The sequence below is a fragment of the Geospiza fortis genome, unplaced genomic scaffold (genome assembly GCF_000277835.1).
Source record: "Geospiza fortis unplaced genomic scaffold, GeoFor_1.0 scaffold279, whole genome shotgun sequence".
In the NCBI taxonomy this organism is placed as follows: Eukaryota; Metazoa; Chordata; class Aves; order Passeriformes; family Thraupidae; genus Geospiza; species Geospiza fortis.
The window spans coordinates 206,335-228,420 of NW_005054352.1; the positions used below are offsets into that span (position 1 = coordinate 206,335).

The 22,086-nt window shown below is 35.2% G+C and overlaps 1 protein-coding gene across 14 annotated transcripts in view; it reads right to left on the reverse strand.

The window, feature by feature from the left end:
* The window catches only part of MEF2C (myocyte enhancer factor 2C), a 133,482-nt gene that overhangs the window by 8,797 nt on the left and 102,599 nt on the right, over window positions 1–22,086 (reverse strand). For 8 of the 14 annotated variants that reach the window (XM_031058919.1, XM_031058921.1, XM_031058918.1 and 5 more), the window contains 5 exons: window positions 21,189–21,375; window positions 20,046–20,093; window positions 6,011–6,183; window positions 3,774–3,903; window positions 2,711–2,846 (listed from right to left, as the gene is read on the reverse strand). In XM_031058919.1, coding sequence (XP_030914779.1) covers window positions 2,711–2,846; window positions 3,774–3,903; window positions 6,011–6,183; window positions 20,046–20,093; window positions 21,189–21,375 — 674 coding nt within the window. The remainder of the gene's footprint in view (window positions 1–2,710; window positions 2,847–3,773; window positions 3,904–6,010; window positions 6,184–20,045; window positions 20,094–21,188; window positions 21,376–22,086) is intronic. The other 6 variants (XM_031058923.1, XM_031058926.1, XM_031058922.1 and 3 more) reach the window with 3 other exon arrangements.

Sequence of the window (22,086 nt, forward strand, 5' to 3'; positions counted from 1 at the left end):
GTAAAAACCTCACCTGTGGATGTTACTTTTAGATGAAAAGATTGTCTCTTAGGCTAGGAAATGTGGATGGAAGAGAACATATTCCACATTATGGATTTGTGCATAAAGTATTTTGATAATTTATTATGATGTTTGGAAAGGACTTCTCTTCTGGTTATCAGCAGTTAACTTCTAGTAGTCTTTTTGGTACATGTTAAATAAGCAGTAAGAGACTTTGATGTACTGCTCAGGCCAAATCACAAAGCTTTGGGAAGGACTGATTTTCAGCAGAATTTTTGTATGTATTTTTTCCAGATGTAGATGCATTAAAAGACCATGAAAATGCTATTCCTTTTTTAACCCAAAAAGTTGAAAAGTTTGGTCGGTTTCAATGTCCCAGTCATGTCTAAACAGCTTCTATATGTCTAAACGGGCTGTACATTGTTGTGCTGTTCACCAGGGTTGGCAGAAGGCCAAAAGCTGGACAGACAGGGAAAATGAACTTCTCCCATGTCCTCACGTATTTGCCCTTGAGTCCATCAGGACTAGTGTGGTTCCTAATTGCACAGTCAACTTGAAGAACTAAGAGCTTGGTTGCAGAGATCTCAGATTACCTCCAAGATGGTTCTAACAGTGCTACTGAAATTGCTGAGGACTTATCTGGAGCAAGATCATGCGTCTAATCCTATCTTATTCTACTATTAATCACATTCTTGTCATTGCATCTTGCCAAGCAGAGCTGATTTTCACCTTTAGACTTTGTTGAAAAACAAAACCTGAAGGTGACCTGGAATGTGTCTTCCACTAACTGTTTTCTCATGGGTTTTTATAGCCTACTGTTGACAACAAGCATCTCACTGCCAAACCTTTTCAGTATATGACTCCACTAAGCACTGAGATTTATGTTGTTGAAACATTTCTGGATGTGTTTTCTCAAGTATGTGAAGATGACTGTAATTTTGTTTCATTTTAAAAATCTTTTTGCAAATTCTAAATCAGGTTGATATACACTGGATACGTTCTACAGAATTTCAAGTTTTTCAAGTAATTCAAAAGTTAAAAGAGATGCTCTTTCATGTAGAACTCAGTGAATATGATTTTCTGCAGTGATAGAAGACTTCTCAAGACCCATCTCTGAAGCAGCTTTCATAGCTGAATTCACTTACAAATCACTGAAAGAGTAATAATAATAAGAGTAGCAACTCAGAATGTATTCCACAGCCACAGACATTACATTTTGACACTCTGTGATATGAATCAGAAACAGATCACGATGTGTGACAAATCTGAAAAGGCATATAGTTTAGGAGTTAATTTATACCTTTTTTTTTTTGCTAACCAAATAGCATTATTACATTCCTTGGTATGGTACCAATTGTTTATACAGTGATACCTAACGTGAGCTTTCAATTTATTTGAGAATTCATGATTTTAGTTGTACAGTAAGTCTGAATGCTGACCCAAAAGTAGTGCAAACTCACAAAGAAAAGTATAAGAGAAAGATATAAAGACTTTTTTTCTAGCGCAAGTATTTCAGTTGTATGTTTTTATGACATTTGCATCTATATATACTTATTTGTACAGAAATGAGGTTTAAAAAATTAGTTCCTTTGAAACATTTGTATAGCTTTCCTTAAAAACCCAAATTATCAACATGGTAAAGACATTAAAATAAGTTACAAAAAATGTTCAGATAAAGTAGAAGGAGAATTTTGAAGTTTAAGGTGCGTTTAGAGTACTAAATTTTTCCACACTATGGCAACAACCTCAAAGAAACAAAGTGTATATGTGGAAGACCTCTTTCACAAAAAAGGTTTTCTTTTCAAATGTATATGGATTCAATCTTTTCTTCATGAATACACTCCTGCTGTTTTCAGCTTCTATTTTTATAGCTAAACCTTTTAAAATTCCAACATGTCTAACCATATATTAGGCTATTGTGCCACACTAGTGCATGCCTATGGTCTTACTCAATAGAAATTGTAGATATCAAAATATTTGAAAATCATACACCTGTTCATTTAAATGAGCCAAGAGGTTGCTTGTTCAGGTGATTTCTCTGTGTGAATTTTCACACTTCTAAAGATCCAGAAGTGATTGAGCACTGTGATTCTCTGAAACTTGAATAAATATTGTAAAATTAGCCACTAGAGGGCAGGAGTACATGTATTCTTCAGCACAGGCACATCAGAGTGAGTTGCGTAAGCTTACATTTCTTTGGCTTAATCGTACTATTTTCTCATAAAAATCATCTCCAAATAAACGAAACTTGAATTTCAGGGCTGAGCAGAAGGGAGTATGTGATTATTATATAAGGTTAAGGCTTAATCTCAGGTCAATTAATTATGTAATCTTACTTCATTAAAATAGCTAAAAAATTTTCTTACTGTAAATGTTTGTGCAACAGTAACTGGAAATTAAAAGCATAAATAAAAAATATGACATCAGTACAATATAGGTGTTCGATTTTAATAGTAAAATAAAATCTATTTAAAGAAATAAGATCTGAAACATAAACAGTACACTACTGAGAAAATGCCACAAACACAAAGTATTTCATTGCAGCTCCCTAGCAAACTTCCCATGAATTACATTGTTCCAGTTTTGCAAAATCTAGTTTTTATACACAGTAGATATGTTCTGGTATGTTACCTTGACATATTTCATGCTTGGAATTACTGGGGAGACTGAAGTGACTGTAGAACAGTAAAATAAAGAAGGCACTGCTTACCCCAATTGACTGAGGGCAGATGGTGGCATGTTATGTAGGTGTTGCTGTTGCCACCCAGTCACAGAACCGAGATGAAGAGCACTGGCTGTATTAAAACCAGAGAGAGATGATATATCTGCACTACTCAGAGAATATTCTAGATTTGAAAACAGAAAGACAATAATTAAGAGAGAATTAAAGAGGAAGCAATTAAACAACAACTAGGCTAGTAATTTTCTTGTCACTTTGTAAGCCATTTAATTTTAATTACACCAATCACATCAAGTTGCAGGAGAAAAAGTAAATCTTCCTCTTTCCTCAACTCATTAACTTGGGAGCAAATAACGCACTAATAATTATTCTGTAATCTAGCAGGGTTTTACTGGGTCTGACAGATTTAAAGCATTCTTAACCTGAAAATTCACCATAACTACAAAAGGACTGTCAGAAAGACTTGAAAAATACAACATTTTGGTTACAGTCTTCCTTGCAGAAGTCTGCAGGCAGTCTGCTTCTGAACATTATGTGTGTTCCAAAAATGTGCTGGATCTATGTCACTGTGTGCACTCAGTACAGCAGCAATACACAACAGGAACTGTAAAGACGCCTTGAGGATTCACTTCTGCACCCTCCCAGGTAGGAAGCTGTGACAGCCAACAGAGTTACTGAACTGTGGTTGCAGATAGTGAAGTTGCTTATTTCCACTACCCTCATGGTTTTAGCATGGTGCACTCAACTGCATGAAATTATATCCAAGGAAGACTAAACTGCTAACTGTTTTAAGGTTACTGTGGTTTTCTTTTTCTTGGTGGGTTTTTTGGGGGGCTTTTTATTTAAATTTTAATTAAAGCCAACAAAATAAAGCTACCAAATCAGTTTTACTTCAAGCAAATCAGCTAACTTTGAAATAGATGCGTCTGAAGTTAGTGACAGGCAGAGAATAAGCAAATGTAGCATAAAGGCATAACAGTTATGAATTTTTCAGTTTCTCCCAAAGAACATTAGCTAACTCATTAATATTGAGATAGACACTTATCAGCACCTTGCTCCCTTCCCCATGTTTGCATCCTGCATCAATACTTACCAGTACCATACGTTGTTGAGATGGCTGATGGGTATCCTCCCATCCCTTGCCCTGGTAGAGTAGGAGTTGCTACGGAAACCACTGGAGTAGCCAATGACTGAGCAGACTGGGAGTTATTTATCCTTTGATTCTTTTAAAGTAAGTAAAATAAACATATTATTGACCAGTTTTAAGTCAGTTGAGTGTATTTGCTTTCTGGGAATGTTTTGCACATGAGAAATACAGGCTATTACAAATTTCTAGAAATTAATCATTTAACATGTAGCTTTGATGAACTCTGCCAACCCTATAATTTACAAGCTTTCAAGAGATCAGTTGTCACCATAGTAACCCATTACATCAGTATCTCCTAGGTAACTGAACTAGTAAGATTGCTTTTATTGTGGGTAGAACAGATCATGTGAAAAACGAATGAAATACATGAGCTCGATTCCCATTGTTTTCCTTTTTGCTCATATAGAAAAAAAAAACCTACCACAAAAAACAATGAAACCCAAAAAGCAATGAAAAACCCCCAAACCCAGTTCTTCTGGGTTTTGAAAGTGAGGTGCACCCCCAGACTGCTGAACTCTGAACTCTTACCAGGGGATGGAGCTCTGACTACGTTTTTGTGCAGTAAAAAAACCATTCAAGGCTGTTAGATTGCACAGCAGTTACACACTTTAACTCCAGGGCACTAGGCGCTGCGCTTTAAAATTAAACTAGAGAACTCTAATTATGTGAATGGCAGGAAAAAAGGGCTAGAGAGCCACCAAAAAAGGTGGCTGTCATAAGGCTATGCCATCTTCAACAACGGAAGTTTACATGCTCTACACGCATTACCGAAAAGAAAGCTTAATTCTAGCATGCTTAATTTGAGTATGTGCATCCGGTCTTCTATTGCTATATTTAAAAAATTGCCATGACCTTTTTGTACACAACATAGTTATTTTCCACTTTATTTCAATGAAAATTTTAGCTACATCATAAGAATAACTGTTCTTTTTTCTTTGTTATAAAGATGAACATCATTATCACTTACCAGAAGCAGATCAACATCCTCAGACTGATTGCATAGGAAAGGAGTATTAAATATTAGTAAATATATATATTTACCAGGAGGCAGGTTTTAGCTTAGGGAATATTTTCATATCATAGGGGCAGCAAATAAACGTTCTGAGCATATCTTGGAAAAAATACACCTCATAGGTCTCTTATTTGTCCTCCTTCTAATGGACTGTTCGACTCAATTGTAGGAACGACCTATCCAGTTTTCAGCACAAGACTTTCTCCAAGAATTCATTTGTCTTCCACAGTCCCATTGTTTGCAGATTGTCATGCTGTACCTAACCACTCACAGAGTCCCTTGGAAAATAAAATTTTTTAGGGGCTTGGAATAAATAATTTGATGCAGACTGCCATGATCAACTTTGAGTATTGCCCTGTAGGACTATTCTATTTGTCACTTTATGACTTAGAAGGTAGCATCACATTTATGGGCAGTTTTAGTTTGATGATTAATTTATTTTGCATCAAGCTGAAGAAGCAAACTTGGAAGTTGTTTTAATAATGTTTTTTATAAAATAGAAAACTGCATCGCTTAAATTACTATATTTTAAAGTTCACTTTTAATGTTAAATCACTCAAAACAGCTTTACTTGGAAAGACTGACAAACTTCTGAAAAGTAAGTGCAAGACATGGACACAATACCTTCCCAATTCAGCCTTCTAGCATAGTATATTGCCTAAATTTTACCAGGCCTGGCAGGAGAAACAGAAATTTCATATTCCTTTTTCTCTTCCTCTGTCTATTTACTCCCTGTTATCATTACAAAATTTGGATCTCACAGCGATAGAGCTCAAATTAATTTATTACTGCTAATACACCATCTGCTAAGAGTCTGTGTGGCTAAATATTTAAGAAAAACATAATAGGTTAGAGATGCTTAGGGTTTAATTTAGCCTTTATAACAGCCTCAGGAAAGTACTAGGAGAGAGACTGCAGAAGGTGAGGCTGTGCACAGTTAGGACACAGTTCCTATTTTGCAACTCAACAGACAAAAGGTAGGAAGTAAATAAAACTTCAAAAAAATTACAAAAACAAAAAAAAGAGGCTCAGCCTACATCCTCAACTTGGTGTCAAGCCCTAGTTAGAAAAACCAAACAATCAAGAATTCAGTTTCCTGAGCCAGCCTTGACATTCCTAAATATGTCTTGTCTTGAAGTAGATAAAAAGAAGAGCTTTGAAAATGCATTACCACTGATGGCATGTTACTCTTGCTGCCAGGTGGAATAAGCACACGGAGGTCTGGTTTACGGTTGTTCATTCCCAAATTCATTGGAGGTGGAGATTTTGCTTGCATATTTTTGTTCAAGTTGCCAGGTGAGACCAGCAGACCTGGTGAGTTGCGGGGGTTTCCATATCCATTTCCTGTTAAGGTAAAAACAAGAGGGAAAAAAAAGAGAAGATACAAGTCCAATGAAGTTCATTGTATCTTTTAAGCCCTTCTAAAACTGTGAAATCAAAAACTCATGGTAGATATCTGTGTCGTGTACCTTTATAGGAAAATACAACATGTGCTATATTTGGAACAACTGGTCTTCAAAGCTTTCTCTCATGGCAGCTGACATCTCTGTGATGTCCTGAAATTAACTTGATGATACAATTTTGTTTACAGCACTGTAGTATATAGCACAATATACTGTGCCCTTGCAGCAGCCAACATCTGACATTTGTCTTACAAGAGTCAGGAAAGTCAGATAATTTACGGGCATAAAAACTGTCAAAGCTATCTCATATTTTCTTGACATCTACAGAAGATTGTGCCTTTTCTGACTCAGCCCTTTGCAGGTCATGATTTTTTTTTTTTTTTTTTTTTTGCTTTTAAAAAAGGGATGCATATAGCAAGACTGTAATTTCCACAAAAGGTGGGGGGACGACCAGAAGGATTCATAAATTCTTTTGGCTCTTTTTCACTACACTTCTTGGACTTAGTTCTGTAAATACTAAAATCAATGGCAGCAACATCATAACATTATTGGAAAACACCACCATATCTTTCATTTTCTTCTCACTTATGCAGGCCCCAGGAACAATTCTGACAAGCAAATGTTTCCTTCATCTTTTTTAGAAAAAGGTGTTCTCTCAACTCACTGCATTGACAACTATGTGTCCATAAAGTTAATGACCTATTAATTCCATTGTTTCTTTCACTGATTTCACCTCTTACATAAAATCTAGGGAAAAGGTGACTTTTTAGGGTAACCTTGAAATTCTGTCTACACAGTCTCAGGAGAGGTACAGAAACTGCACAGTCATAGAGAGGGAATAGCATGAAAATTAATATGGAAAGAGAAAACCTTTACCTCAGGTAAATACCAAAGAAACAAATGCTATGGAAGACTTCCTTTTCTGAGCACAGCTTTTGTTCATGAGCTGCACCACACAGCCTAGAATTTGTGTGAGAAGATAAACTAGTCAGTCAGTGTGGCAGATCCCTCTGGGTCAGAAACCCTGGAACTCCAAATTTCCTTTGTTTTCCCAAAGTCAGTGCAGACCACAGTATCTCACCCCATCCTCCCCAGAGTGAAATGATGTTTATAGCCCTAAAGAACATAAATAGATTATGGAACTAAATTTGATAATGTCTATGAGGTGGGCATAAAAATGACAGTACATGTCAGCAATTTGCTCGTCTGGTCGGGATAATGATGTGTGTCTGAGCTTGACTAAGATTTTCAAGTTTTTAATCCTCAAGTGCATCAGCCACTTGTATTTACCAAACCAGAAAGTCAATGGAAATAAAATTTGTGAAAGCCTATTAAATATAAAAATGCCACTTCAAACTTTGGAAGACTGTGAACAGTGAACACTAGTATTATGGCACAAGAAAATTATCAAAAACTGCTTGAATTCTGTACTTGTCAGGTACCTTCAGTAGCTAGTCTGGTCTGGCTTGTTTTTTCTCATAATTTCTATTGTCATGATATCTAAGCCTTTGAAATATTTTGAAAAATTAAGAGCACTCGGATCACTACTAATATTCTGTATTAAAATGACTTTGGAGATTTTGGACTAAAATATTTTCATAGTTAGTCTTGTTGTTTATTTCCTTAATAATATTATCCAGTTAGGAAAACAAAATGAGTTCTGAAATGTATTTTAGACTTTCCGAGCAAATTCAGCAGAGTGCTTTCAAAGGCTTTTCATTTTGTACCAGTAGACTTTTTTTCTGAAAACTAAGAACTGTCCTCAACATAAATGAGCTATCTATTATGCTCTAATTAATGCTATGTGTTACTACAGGAGGTGAAATTAGAAGGGGCATTTTGAATATACAACAGTATTTTCTACCAGAAACCACACTGTATTTAAAGAAGTTCATCTTTTACAAACTGAATACTGAAAATTGAGGCAACAGAAGAAACTGAAGCAATAGTAGGGTTTCTCTGGTGTCAGGAGGTATCTTACCAGCAGGATATAAAACTGTCAGTGAAATCTGTCATATGACAAGGATTTGCTCAGAGAGTGGCAATGGAGCTGTTTGAAGCAGCACTGAGGTTTTTTCAGTTCTACAATATAGGACATAAGATATATAGCAAAACGGATTCCACTGTAGTCTATATATTTCTAGTTGTGATTTTTAGAGAATAAATCACCTTACAAGAAAGAACTCCCATTTCCTGCATAACATATACTTAATATTATATCCTATTAAGAAAGAGTGCTTAGGGGATTCTTCAGAAACATACATCTGACCTTCACTGATGTGAAATAGTTTGAACAGTTATTACATTTATATTCTAAAAACATCAAATTCTTTCAAAGAACTACTGCAATAATTTCTTTGCCAGCAGATTTCTTCTGTTCATGGCATATTATGCCTTCTAGCATTTTGAAGCCATATAGTAACAGTTCCTCTTTCCAGTCACCAAACTTATTCTTTTGGTATAGTGAGGATTCAGGAATGTAAGACTGTGGACCTTAAACCAATAATACAGAAACCCATCATTTGGAAATCAGTGATGAATGCATGCATGTGATAAAAAGATAAGAAGAGTCTGCATGGAAACCAGTCCTTTAAACTGTACCTAGTTAATTCAAGAGGGCTGTGGCCTGCTCTAAGGCAGTTCTCCCACCTTCAGATAAATCCACCAAAGAGAATGGGCTCATTTACATTCAGAGGCAAAAACATAAAGCGTAAGACTTCTAATGTACAAATTAAATCTTCCTTCATGCTGTACTTTAAAATTGCACTCTGCCTGGGCAATTATCAATTTAGATGTAATGATAGGCAGAACCCCTCATTCTGCTATCCACCTGAAAGCACAAAAATTATATGTCATATATGAATGGATTTCCTGATTATAGATCATAAGAAAATGGATTTTAAAGCAAGTTGGCTTTACATTTTTATTTGATTTAAAGCCATATTTTTTCATGGAATAGACCATTTTTAAACATTACAAATGCATTCTATAAGGCATAATGAAAACAGTGAAAGTAGAAATAGTGGATGCACAAATTTTAAAGGGCTTATGTCAGAATTTGTAAATTTATGGCATTTTTAATTCACCAAATTTTCAGAAAAAATATTTTTCCTTGCATTGTTTGTTACACCGACTTGTAAGAGTAAAAATATTTTATGCAGAAAAGAGCTTATTTCTAGACAAGCTAGTGCAGCAGCATGTGTCATGAAATTCAGTGCCAGACTTTGTATTTGGACTAATGGCAGAATGTAAAGACAAATGCTTTTTGAGCACAGAACACTCCTCTTGGACATACTCTCACATTTTGCATTTAGGCACAAGTGCCATTGACTGTAGAATGAATTCCATCCAAGTACAAACTGCATGATTAATCTCTTTAATTTCACTTTTCAAAAAACTCAGAAAAGTTATTTTTGTGCACTGATAGTCACTCAATCAAGAATAATTATTAAAAAAATCCATTTAATAATGAAAAAACCTACATTTTTAACTGAGCTACAAATTCACGTAATACTGTCTTAAGCATCTTAATTTTAAATTTTATGATTCTAAGGATACCAGAAGGGCTCAAGCTTAATCAGGACAGAATAGAGAACAAAGTTTCCTTCTCTCCTTTCATCCCCTATTAGTAACACCTGTATATTTAAAGGAGTTTTGGTCATTGATGTTTACAGGGGTTGCAAAGTGGCCGTAATTCTTAATATTCTCAGAGTTAGGACAATAAATCTATACTAAGCATTTAAGCCAGGAAACTTTCCACATGTTAAGGAAACACAAATGACAAAAGAGTAACTTTTTTCCTTATCTCTCAACATTCTTGAACATAATTTAAATAATTCAAAGTCTTTAAGTCTTGAAATATTGGAAAATTTTAGGACTTTCTTGAACATTTGAAACTGTCATGTTCCTACTTGTTCCTTTTTTTTTTTTTCCTTTTTTTGTGATTTCAAAGATATAGAGATATACTGAATGAAAAATCTTCTATGGTAGTCCGAAGAACTAAAGTGGAAGAAAGAACAAGAGGCACAAATTGTATGTCCTTTATTTTATCTCTCATTTGTTTATTCTAGTGTTTTTCACTGCCATGGGTTGAGAATTTACAAGATCCTTAGGAACCTGACATTAATTTTAACACAAAATGAACTTTCCAATTCATGAAGGATTTTTAATAAATACTAATGCTCATTTCAAGTTTCCAATACATGTATGATTTTACTTGTGAAAACTTTCTTATTTCTTCCAAGATGCATATATACATTTGATTTCATGGAGGATTTCTACTTCTTATTTGGTCATACTAAATGCATATGTCATATATATGACATTTTGACTGATCACCAAGCGTCTCAAAAATAATTTTAAATACAGAGTTATATATATAAACATGAGAGCAAAGTATTCTGTTAATTATCTCTACTTCAAAACATATGTATACATATGAAAGAATCAATAAAATTTTTTGCCAAATTTGTATCTAGTTTTTCACTGTTTTCTCAGTTCATTTTCCTATTTCCTGAAGGAATGGAAATTGTTCTTAGTAGTAATTAAATGTAGTTATTTTAATTAAATTTCTTAATAGCAATGAAAAATTTCCTTTTCTCTCTTACTTTATTGGTTTTTTTTGGTTTTTGTTTATTTTTTTGCATACACACTGAAACAGGCTATGTTTTATTACCCAAAATAAAAGGATAACCCCTCCCCTCCTCTCCCCAGTGGCATCCCATTGGTCACAGTCCTCTTTTCCCGCCCCCTCTCCCCTGGGGTATAAAAATCCACGGGCGGTAAGGCTCGGCCTCTTTCCTGCCTGGGCGGCCCCGTTGCGGGAGTGTCGGGTGCTCACGCAATAAACAGACCCTTGCGCCCACGTGGCAAAGAGCGCTTCTCGTCTTTCGTCCTTCGTCTGTGCTGGTTCCGTGCTGGGCTGGAGTTCGGGCTGGCCAGGTTGGACTCAATAATATAAAGCCCAGAAACCCAGGAAACCCAGCAAACCCAGCAGCTACCCTCATCCAGGAAAAAAAGAAATCTTCACTTTTAAATAGCTGCCCATTGCCACTACATTCAACTAATGGACCTTCTCAACTGAATTGAGGGGAGTCAACTCATACAGATGTGTTATTAAAAAACCTAATAACTTCGTGTGGAAGAATTCTCAAACATCCTGTGGAAGTATCAGCTACTTTTTCGGGAGGGCTGAAACAGGATGACAGTTCAGAGAACACACAGACTTTTGGAAGGATGGGAAGAGAATAAGAAGAAAACTATCTCAATGACTCTTTCTTAGTTTTAAAATTAACCACTTAGAAATAATATAAATATATGGAAGAGATTTCTACATGAACAGAAGTCTGAGCCATCTCTCTTTAACTCACCCATTTTTGCCATGCAGGTTCTATAACTGTCAATGGGAACTTGCTCTTTAAGTTTAAAGAGATGAAAATGGCTCTGATGGCACTGCAGTTGCCCTGCGTGTAGGATGAAAGACCATGAGAACAAAAAACGGACCTGTGCGCCACACCTCATGCAAACACTTCACTGCTGAGTCAAGTGCATGGCAAGCTAACCTGCTCACAAACACTGTGGTTATGCTTTGTTGTTATAATAAGAGCTGTACTTAAATGTTTCTAAATTAGTACTTCCAGTAAGTATTCTCCCACTTTAGGAGTTCACACCTTAAAAAAAAAAAAAGTAAAGCTGGCACCTGACTTTTTGAATTAGACTGTGGCTACCCACACAAGCAACTCTGAGAAACCCTTCAAAACAATTTTCAATTACAATTAGTCTTCCCAAGTAGCAGGCAGATATTTCATCACATGGACTCCCTCCTTGCAACCCTTGGAAATAGGGGTGTATATTATAGACAATGAGGGTCTCTGGTAAGTTATACACTTAGAGAAGGGGGAATGTGCTTTCTTCTTCAAGGATGATCATCCCTATTCCTTTTTTCCTTTTCTTTTCTTTTCTTTTCTTTTCTTTTCTTTTCTTTTCTTTTCTTTTCTTTTCTTTTCTTTTCTTTTCTTTTCTTTTCTTTTCTTTTCTTTTCTTTTCTTTTCTTTTCTTTTCTTTTCTTTTCTTTTCTTTTCTTTTCTTTTCTTTTTCCTTTTCCTTTTCCTTTTCCTTTTCCTTTTCCTTTTCCTTTTCCTTTTCCTTTTCCTTTTCCTTTTCCTTTTCCTTTTCCTTTTCCTTTTCCTTTTCCTTTTCCTTTTCCTTTTCCTTTTCCTTTTCCTTTTCAACTCAGCAAAGAAACGGAGCAATAGATGATCCAAGTTAAGGTCCTGTTTGTGATTTTTCAATCTTGCACTACAATTATTATTGCCAGGATGCTTATAATCTAATGTTCAATCATAGAATCTTATTATTTGCTTTCATAATTATTTAATGGCATCTCACAACTTTCATGCAGAAACACTGTGTTTTTGATATCTTTACTTCTGATTGTATTGATTAATTTATTTCCCTTTCCACTATTTTGTTCTAACACCTTTATCAAAAGTTATGCTCTTTTCAGAACCTCTATATTCCACATTATCTTGTTTTGATTGAAGCTTCAGCTAATCAAAACAGTGACTAAGTTGAAACTATTGAGAAAAATCACTTATTTATACAGTGATCTTCACTTTTGTGTTCTATAAATATTACATGTCTGTAGTTTAAACATGGACACTTCTCTATGAGCCGCAGGAATATATTCTTTCTGTCACAGTTCTGTAAGGTCCAAACCCCAGGGATCAGAGATCATGGCTCTTACCATGGTTAATGTGTCTAACCATGGTAAAACAGGTGTCCTGCCCCTAGCACTGGTGTTGTATCTACTGCCATGAGAAGATAGCACAGTGCCATGTCCCTGACATAGCATAGTGCTTCCTCCTCACTCTCACTTGACGTTTACAAATGTTAAGTCCATGTTCTGCAGTAGGAATGCATTAGTCTTCCATACTATGTGTAGTCTAATAGGAGAGGTCAGTGCCTCTCCTATTAGTGACGAGGTGGTTGTTCAAAACCTAGCTTGCATTACAGCTTTTCCAAAAAATCTTGCTTAAATCTCCAACTTACTGGCATAGCCCTCATCTCGTAGCATGTGAACAGCTCATATGTGGCCTTCCCCTGAGATCTGAGATAACCATCTACCCTAAATATGTTTTCAGGACTTAACCATGGTCTTATAAGTACAGTAGAAAAGATGCTCCATTCTAGTCCTGTTTATGCAAAAAATGAGAAGGTTTTTTTTTTTAGTATGGGTTGTTTCAACATTTTGACAATTGAGAAAAAGAAAGCAACACCAAAATGTGACTTATGTCAAAGAGAAAACTATATTGCTGAAAAATATATTACTTTCTGAAGATATATAGGAGAAAAATACGTTCCTGGGAAGAAGAGAGAACTTACCTCTTTTGACTACCAGAAAGAGACTTTTGAGAAATCACGACACAGAATCACAGAATGGCTTGGGTTAGAAAAAACATTAAAATACTCAGATCCAAACCCCCCTGCTAAGGGTAGGGACACCTTTTGCTAGAAGCTACTCAAAACTCCATCCAAGGTGTCCTTGAGCATGTCCGGGGATGGGGCAATCACAGCTTCTCTGGCCAGCCTGTGCCAGAGCCTTACAATCGTCAGTCAATAATTCCTAGTGAATACCTAATGTAAATCCGCTCTGTTTTAGTTTGAAGCCGTGACCCCTTTGTCAATCATCTGCTTTTAACAAATTATTTGTTGATGACAAATTATTTCCTTTTTGGGCTGTTTGAACTCAATTATCATTTTGAGGAAACTGATTTCCTGTGAAAAATATTTCAAGACAAGTATAATTCCAATTATAAACAGGATGCCTTATTTGAAAAGTTACCTAACCCATCCCTGTCTCCTTTGGTGTCTATTACTGTGAGACTGCTCCAACTGTTATTACAGGAAAAATGAAATTGTAAGAGATCTGGAAGACAAAGGGAATCGTTGGATTCAATATCTTAATTGGTGGATCACAAGTTAAAGGGCAGGGGTCATGTTAACTTAATACTGTCAGGAACTTCTGTGTGGGGCTGCAGTCACAACTTCAGGAGGTTAAAAGCATTTCTTGTTTTCTTTCTCACAGAAAGTCATTGCTCCAGTCCAGATCCAAGAGGCATCAGCTTTCAGGACTTTCAGGCCTCAGGACAGGCATGAAATACAGACATTTTCTAATTTGCAATGCCTTCTTCTATTTTATGAATTTGAACAAGAATATGTACTGCAGTGTGCAACAGAAGTTGTGCCTTAGTGAGTAAGAATGCAGACAGAAAAACCAGTGAAATCCCTGTCTCATTTAAAAAAAGCATAAAATTCCCCCAGACTTCACTTGGAAAGGGATTTTGTCTAAAGAACACAAATTAGTCTTGAGAAACATTTGAAACTTCTTGTAATAAAGGAAGTCAATCATGTCTGTCTTTAAGATCTCGTTTACAAAGAACAAGTTTGTATTACTCACTTAACTGTTCATTACATGTGAACTTAGGGCTCTTTCCTTTTCAAACCTTTCAAGCTGTCTTTTTATAAAAACAAATATTGAGACATTATTATTAGACAGAGAATAACTAAATGAATTCAAGAATTACGCATCGGGTAGAAGCCTAATAAAGGCCAAATTTTTACAGATTTTCATTGAAGTCTACTGAGAGTGGGCTTGCATCGATCTCCTCTTTGGTAAGAGGTCACATGAGTTAGCTGAAGAGAGACAACCTTTGTATATGACACCCACTGCAAGATTTTAGAATTTTTTTTATATGAAGAGCAGCATCTAGCCTTTCAGGCTTATTCTCAAAGTTTCATTGATATGACTTTTGTGTGTTATTTGTTACTTGGAATTAGAGTTGGAAAGGCCTGTGTTGACTGCCTACATAGATATGAAATTCAGGAGATAGACTGTTTCTTTCATATTATATATTAGACCTTGTCAAACAAGTTTTAGTGTTCTGCCAGCTTTGACAAAATCTCCTACCTGTAGGTACTTCCCTTAAAACAATGAAGGAAAAAAGTATCTATCTATCTATCTATCTATCTATCTATCTATCTATCTATCTATCTGTCTGTCTGTCTGTCTGTCTGTCTGTCTGTCTATCTATCTATCCATCCATCCATCCATCCATCCAACCATCCATCCATCCATCCATCCATCCATCCATCCATCCATCCATCCATCCATCCAACCATGTATTAATCTCTAGGTATATAGATATATATTCTCATATGGAAAAAACCTTGGAAGAGGAACACTTAAAGGTGAAATACAAGTAGAAGGAAAACCAGAGCAATCACATTTTTAATTTATTATCCCACTCCATGGTTTTAAGTCAACCTGTCAATTTTTGAATTCTAATTGTTTGGATTTGGCTCTATTGCATCACAAAGTCTGTTATGAATGACTGTGTGTCCTTTCTTTTGTGCTGTGAGATTCCTTGGACAGAACTATTTTTTACTTCTGTACCACATTTTGCCTAGTCTTTGGGCCAGAAGTCTGTGGATTATTGCACTCATCAGGTAATAAGGGACAGACAACAATTTATCATGCTCTCTGTGGCAAAGCCAGTTACTGTCTTACTGATAGGTTGCCCATAAACTGTGGTTTGAGAAATATTTCTCCAAGCTCATTTGTTTATTTACATATTTCACACTTGAAGTCCAAGAATTACCTTCTTTTGACTATACCAAGCATGATTTCAGGGTAGAGTGAAGAATATTTATGTAACATTTCAATTTCTTTAAAAAAATGAAATTTATTTGTTTATTTATATTTATAGTTCCAAAAGTCTTTAATGCAGCTAGATGTCTTTGAAATCATTGCTTATTTTTGGTACTGCTGGTCAGCTTAATTGGGCGGATTGCACATCTTTTTACTAAACCACTCTTTGAGGATATATCATTCAGATTGCCTCTACCCTGAGGGAATATAACTTAAAAATTTCTGCTATTACACATATTCCCATGTGGCCTGAAATACTAGTAGAATATATAATACACTCACCCACAGTCAGTACACCACCCAGGAAAGGAAAAGGAGAATGAAAGCTCTGGAAAATTATGATACTAGCTGGCACTTCAGGACCTCAGCCTTCTGAAGATGAGAAGGCAATTGTTGGCCTGTGGCTAATTTCCAGAAGGAAACTACTGGCTGCAGATTCATAGGTAAATACAGGACTTGGTTATTAAAAAACATGGGATAAAATTTTCAAAATGCAAAGCTGATCTATTCAGTTTCTAGTGCTTTTTAATAACAGGTTTAAAGGTAGTTTGAAGATGTTAGATTGAAAGACAGCAAGTGCTCTGACAGCATTTGTAGAGCCCCAAGAACTTTTGAATAACTTTCTCCTTTAGTTTAATATTAATATCAAGTTGGGGGCCGTGCAGAAATCGAATAGAGAAACAAACATATTACAGAAATAAATAGTTGAAGTATGTATATATTTTATTATACCTGTCATGGATTGAAAAATTTGTACAGGAATTTTCCTTTGATTTTATTATTTACAGTTGTTTTAAGTCTGTAGAAATGCTGTTGATTTAAATCAGCTCGTTCCATTCAAAGGAAAACTTTATTACAAAATAGAAAATATCTTTCTCTGAAAGCTTTTTCTTTTCTTTACAAAAGAAAAAAATAGAATCCAGTCTAAAAGGACAACTCACTTTGAAAATCAAAAGTTCAAACTACGGATGCAAAGAACGACATCCTCCAATACTGTTCTATTTTAAAACTTTAAAACTATTGAAAAAAATTGGTTTTCTATCAAACTTTCAACATAAACAATAAGCCACTGAAGAAAAAATTGAGTTCAGATATTTGACAGTACTAAAGCTTCACAGGCACTTACTTGTGTTCAAGTTGCCTTTAAGAGGTTTTGTTAAAGACTACAGTCTGTTAAAATTAAAAGAATTTCATGTAGTCTATTATGTAAACAGGTAGACATATCACTTAGCCTTCATATTAGTTACACAGTAAATGAAAATGGATTTAGAGCATGTATATTAGCATCCAAAAAGTTCTTGTTCTGTCTTTCAATCAAAAGCCTCTGTTTTGAGAGAATAGTGCCAAAGACATTGCTGCATTTATAATTTAGCAATGATACAAAATGTGAAGATCACTCCAATTTTGTTGGCAGTTGCTACTATCACGTGATAGAAACTACTCAATCAGTGTTTGGCTGAGAACAAATTTACTCTTACAAATCTGAGACAACCTTGGTTTACCTTAAAAATACCATACATGGTAATTAGTTGTGTAATATAATAAAGAAGTAGTCAGCTTTTCGAGTTCTATTTATGTCTTAGGTTAACTCCCAAGGTAAATTGTGGATGATTCCAGGGTAACTACTTGAAATAATACAAACTAATGAAAAAAAAACAACTTCTTTAAACACTGTCTTAAATAATAATTATCCATTTCTGAAATTGCAGTAATAATGCAATTTATTTTGGCGCAATTTATTGAAGTAGTGCACAAACTGAGGTCTGGTGCTAGTAACAAAAAGTAGTTTCATTTTATAGTGGCAGAAATGAAACTGTTTAGACTCTTTTCCTTGGAGTATATTATTTTGAATATATGCTATTTTTTCACACTGTGGAAAAATGCAAATTCAGAAGGTTCTAATTTGGCCAGAAATACAAACCCAAACATGATCATGCCACCAGCTTCTGATATGCCAGATGGAGGAAAACACACAGATTTTTGTTTCTTGTGAAAAATTATGAAAAAAGAGAACTTTTTTCTTCTTGTTTATTCTTCTTCACCTTAAAGAAAGATGACTGTCTGAAATACTGCTATTGTGGAATGATACAACTAAGACAGAGGATTCAACCTTATAGTGACCTTTCCATCTTCCTTCAGCCCTTTATCTAATTCTTCCTACTGTTCTACTTTAAAGAGATTTAGAAAACATTTCTTTAATGACATTTAAAACTTTTATTTTCCAATAAAGAACAAAGACTATTCCTGTAATTAAGTATTTATGATGTAGTCTTGGCAATGTTCCTCATATATATGCCTCTCAAATAAATTGCTTACTCCAAAATTGAATTTCTTGAGGGCTTAATGCAAGTCCTTTATTTCTGATTGAGAATAATCAAACCATTGTCTTCCTATGCTTAAATATGTTTTTAATATATTTCCAAAAACCTGCATATTTAAGTGATACACAAATTTTACTAAGACCAAGGATTATTAACAGAAACAGACATGCAGATGAATTTTTATTTTACTATACCCCTGTTTTAAAATAAAACACTGCCTTCTTTACTAACTGCTTTTCAGCATCTATTTAAAGGAATAGGAGACCATTAACGAGGTGATGATATTTCTAATTGAGCCAGGAGAGGGAGCCCCTTAATAGGGAAATAATTCCTATGTCAGTCCCTCTGCAGCTGTTCCTGAAGTTCTGATCAAGCTTAAAAGTAAATGAAATGTTGACACTGCAGAATGAATATTTCTTTAGCTCTGTTTCTCTGTTTCAGGGGACAATGAACAAAACTATAATTTTCTGTCACACTTTTTTTTTTTTTTTTTTTTTTTTTTGAGAACAAAGGAGACTTATAGTGAAGTTTCAATGGTCTGCCTTCCCTACTCTAAAATTAATACAAAATGACTCCCTAAATCTTTAGTAAATGTTTAAACTGCCTTTCTGGTACAGTGCCGTGCAGTTCTAATTGTACTGTTAATGCATCGCATAAATATCTGTGACTCATCTATGTGTGAAAAGAAAAGGGGAGTGGAGATCCCTAATTCATGCTGAGAAAAGACAAGGGAGAAAAATCCTAAACCATTATATCAAAAATTTCTTTATAAGTGATTTTAATAGAAAATATTGGAATTGCCATTTATATAAGCCTTGATTTATGGTGCACAAAGTGGATCTTCCAAGGATTTCTCCATACAATTCTCCCTGAGAGCAGTTACCACAGCAAAATATCATGCTTTACCAATCATTTGTTTTCTGTGAACATACATGTTCTCAAACTGCAAAAGTAATTTTGTCATTGTCTTTTGTAACCTGTATTTGTCATAATGCAACATTGCTGATATTGCTAACAAATCACTGAGTTTACTGAGCAAAGGGGACCACTCTGACAACAATGCTTTGATACCACAGATCTCAGCAAGTACAGTTCTTGGTAGTTCTATGGGAGCAGGACTAAATGGCTTATCTTTTTCTCTGCCTGGGTATTTTGAAAATCCTTTACCTGTTGTGTATCAAAGTTAAGAAATTAAGCAAATACATATGGCAAAGCTTAAGTTCATTACTAATTGTTTAAGTAAATGCTAACAGATTTTGCTGACTAGCAATGGTCTTAAGAGCAGGGGTTTGAAATACAGTTTACACACAGTACGTTGAAGTACAATGAGCAACTCACAACTAAAATCTTTATTCAAGATTAAATTAATAAAATGAAGCCCCAATTCCACTCAAGTGAATGGCAGACTTTCCCCAGATGCAAAAAGGATCAAAGTTTCTCACACTGACTCTACCGGGAGTTTTTCTTGAATAAGGCAAAGCAATGTACCCAAAAGTTTTTATGGAAAGGCTAATGTGAAGGAAATCAGACATTTGTTTCTGTGGAATTTATTGAGGTGCAAGATTTTTGATGCTGCTGGAAAACAAGTCTCTTTCTACTAATAAGAGAAGCACAAATATCAGTGAATGCTCCACAACCCAGCTGAGTGAATTAATCCCTCTGCTAATGGATTTTTACTATCCCCTCTCCAAAAGAGAGCTATTTTAGAACTGAGCTTTTGAAGTAAGTCCTTTATTCACTTGGAAAAACAAATATAAATTCTCCTCTTTTTACCTGCACTGGTGCCTGCACCGGTTGCAAGGTCCCCACCCATCAGGCCACCTAGGGGTTTGAAATGAAATGTAAATGAGCACAATAAATTACAACACTCAAACATTCAAAATATTTTCTCTACCTTCAGTCAGCCTGCTGTAGTACCCATCATTTCTTTCCTCTGACTTCAACATGCAGTTGAATCAGACCCATAATTATGAAATCATGGTGTTTAATGTTATCTGTGTAAGACACTTGCCTTTCAAGGACAAACAAAATATGGAGTACCCATAATTTCCTTATTTTAGTTTCATGCTTCCACAGCATGTGAAAAATTATGTCTGAAAGTTATGTATAGTACTCCTTCATTTGAAAGCTGTTTTTAGTTGAATGCTAGTCAGAAAAGGAAAGGATTGGGAGGAAGAGGATGAAGATTCCTGGAGAAGAATGTAACTCAGAATAAATACATATACATAGTTTTTAATTTCCTCAGCCTTTCACAGACATTCACACTAACGATTTTTAAAACTTCTCTTAGAACTTGGAGATGGTTCTTTGAACCTGGTATACTTAAAGATCTTGATGTTGCTGGAGGCAGACAGATTGAAACAACCTAATCCCCACTTACCCTCATCACAGATGAGCTCTCATCATCGCCAGAACAAAGCACAACCACTTGCTATGTAAAGCACTGAAGTACAGACCTCAGCTAACATTAACCCATCAAGGAGCTTGTGAATGAATCAATAAAAATAAACTCTTCATTTAGCATGTAGACTGATGATTTAAGTAATGAGGGTACTGATTTACTTCAATTTTTTTGCATTGGCTACATTTTCTTCCCTGCTTTATGTTGTAATGAGATCTTGCATGAATTAAGTAGATAAGCTGCCTTTTTAGGAAAAAGCATGCTGTCTGCCCTTCTGTTCTTTATTGACTGTATTGACTTCACTCTTCACTGATTTTTTTTTGGTTATGGTTTTTTTTTTTTGAGCTTTTTTTTTTTTTTTTTTTTCTTGATTTTTCAACACAGCACTTTTGGATAAGCTCTTATGACTGTTAAAAAGAGAGTTCTTTTTTCTTGGGGTACAATTTAAAGTGACCCAAAGCATGCAAGGAGCTGAGAGCAGAGCATTTGAAGGAATGGGATTGAACAGAGCCTACCTGTGTTACCTGCACTTGGAGGCCGATGTGTCACACCAGGAGACATGCTATTCCTTTGCAAAGAAGGATGAGCCAGTGGCAAAAGGTTGGGGTTTCCCAGTGAGCTGACTGGGTTACTGTATACCAAACTGTTGTGGTTGGACACTGGGATAGAAACTGGCATCTCAAAGTTTGGTGGTGGAACAGCCTGTACAAACAAAAATTGAAAACAAATAAGAGAACAGTACAAAACTGAAACAGCCTTTAAGTACAGTTACTCTATATTTAGCTCAAATATTTTGTAATTGGTGATTAAAATATTTGTGCTTACCCCCTTCCCCTAAGACTCAAGAGAAGAGTATCAAAACAATTGCCAAGTCTTTTAAATGTGATTTTTCAAATAATGTTTCCATCTTCCTTTAATGCAGGTTGCACATTTATTTCGTAAGACCTGGAAAGACTTGTTTCATTTTTTCTACTTTTTTTTTGTTGTTTAAAACAAACCTCTGTCTCATGCAGCATAGTTTTCTATTTCTTTCATTCTTTGAAGTCCTAATTGTTCACTTGTCACCCTAATCTAGTGTCATAGATTACTGCAAGATCAAAGTTACATGACAATGGTGACTTCATTTCATGGAAAAAAATTGGAAGGGATAGAATACAAAAGGCAAGGCTCTAATTTCACCTTGTGTTGCTTTAGCAACCAGAATTATCCCAAGTCACATAAAAGACACCAATACAGTAAATAATTTTTTGAATGAGTTTCTTAGCTTGGAAGGGCTTAAAAAAAAGTTAAGATCTCCTCAGGGACAGCTAACAAATACAAGAAATTTAGATACACACTAATCTTTGTGGGCTATTTTTGGGGGATGGTGGTGGTGTTAATGATGCCTTTCCATTATTCTGTTTTCCTACCTAA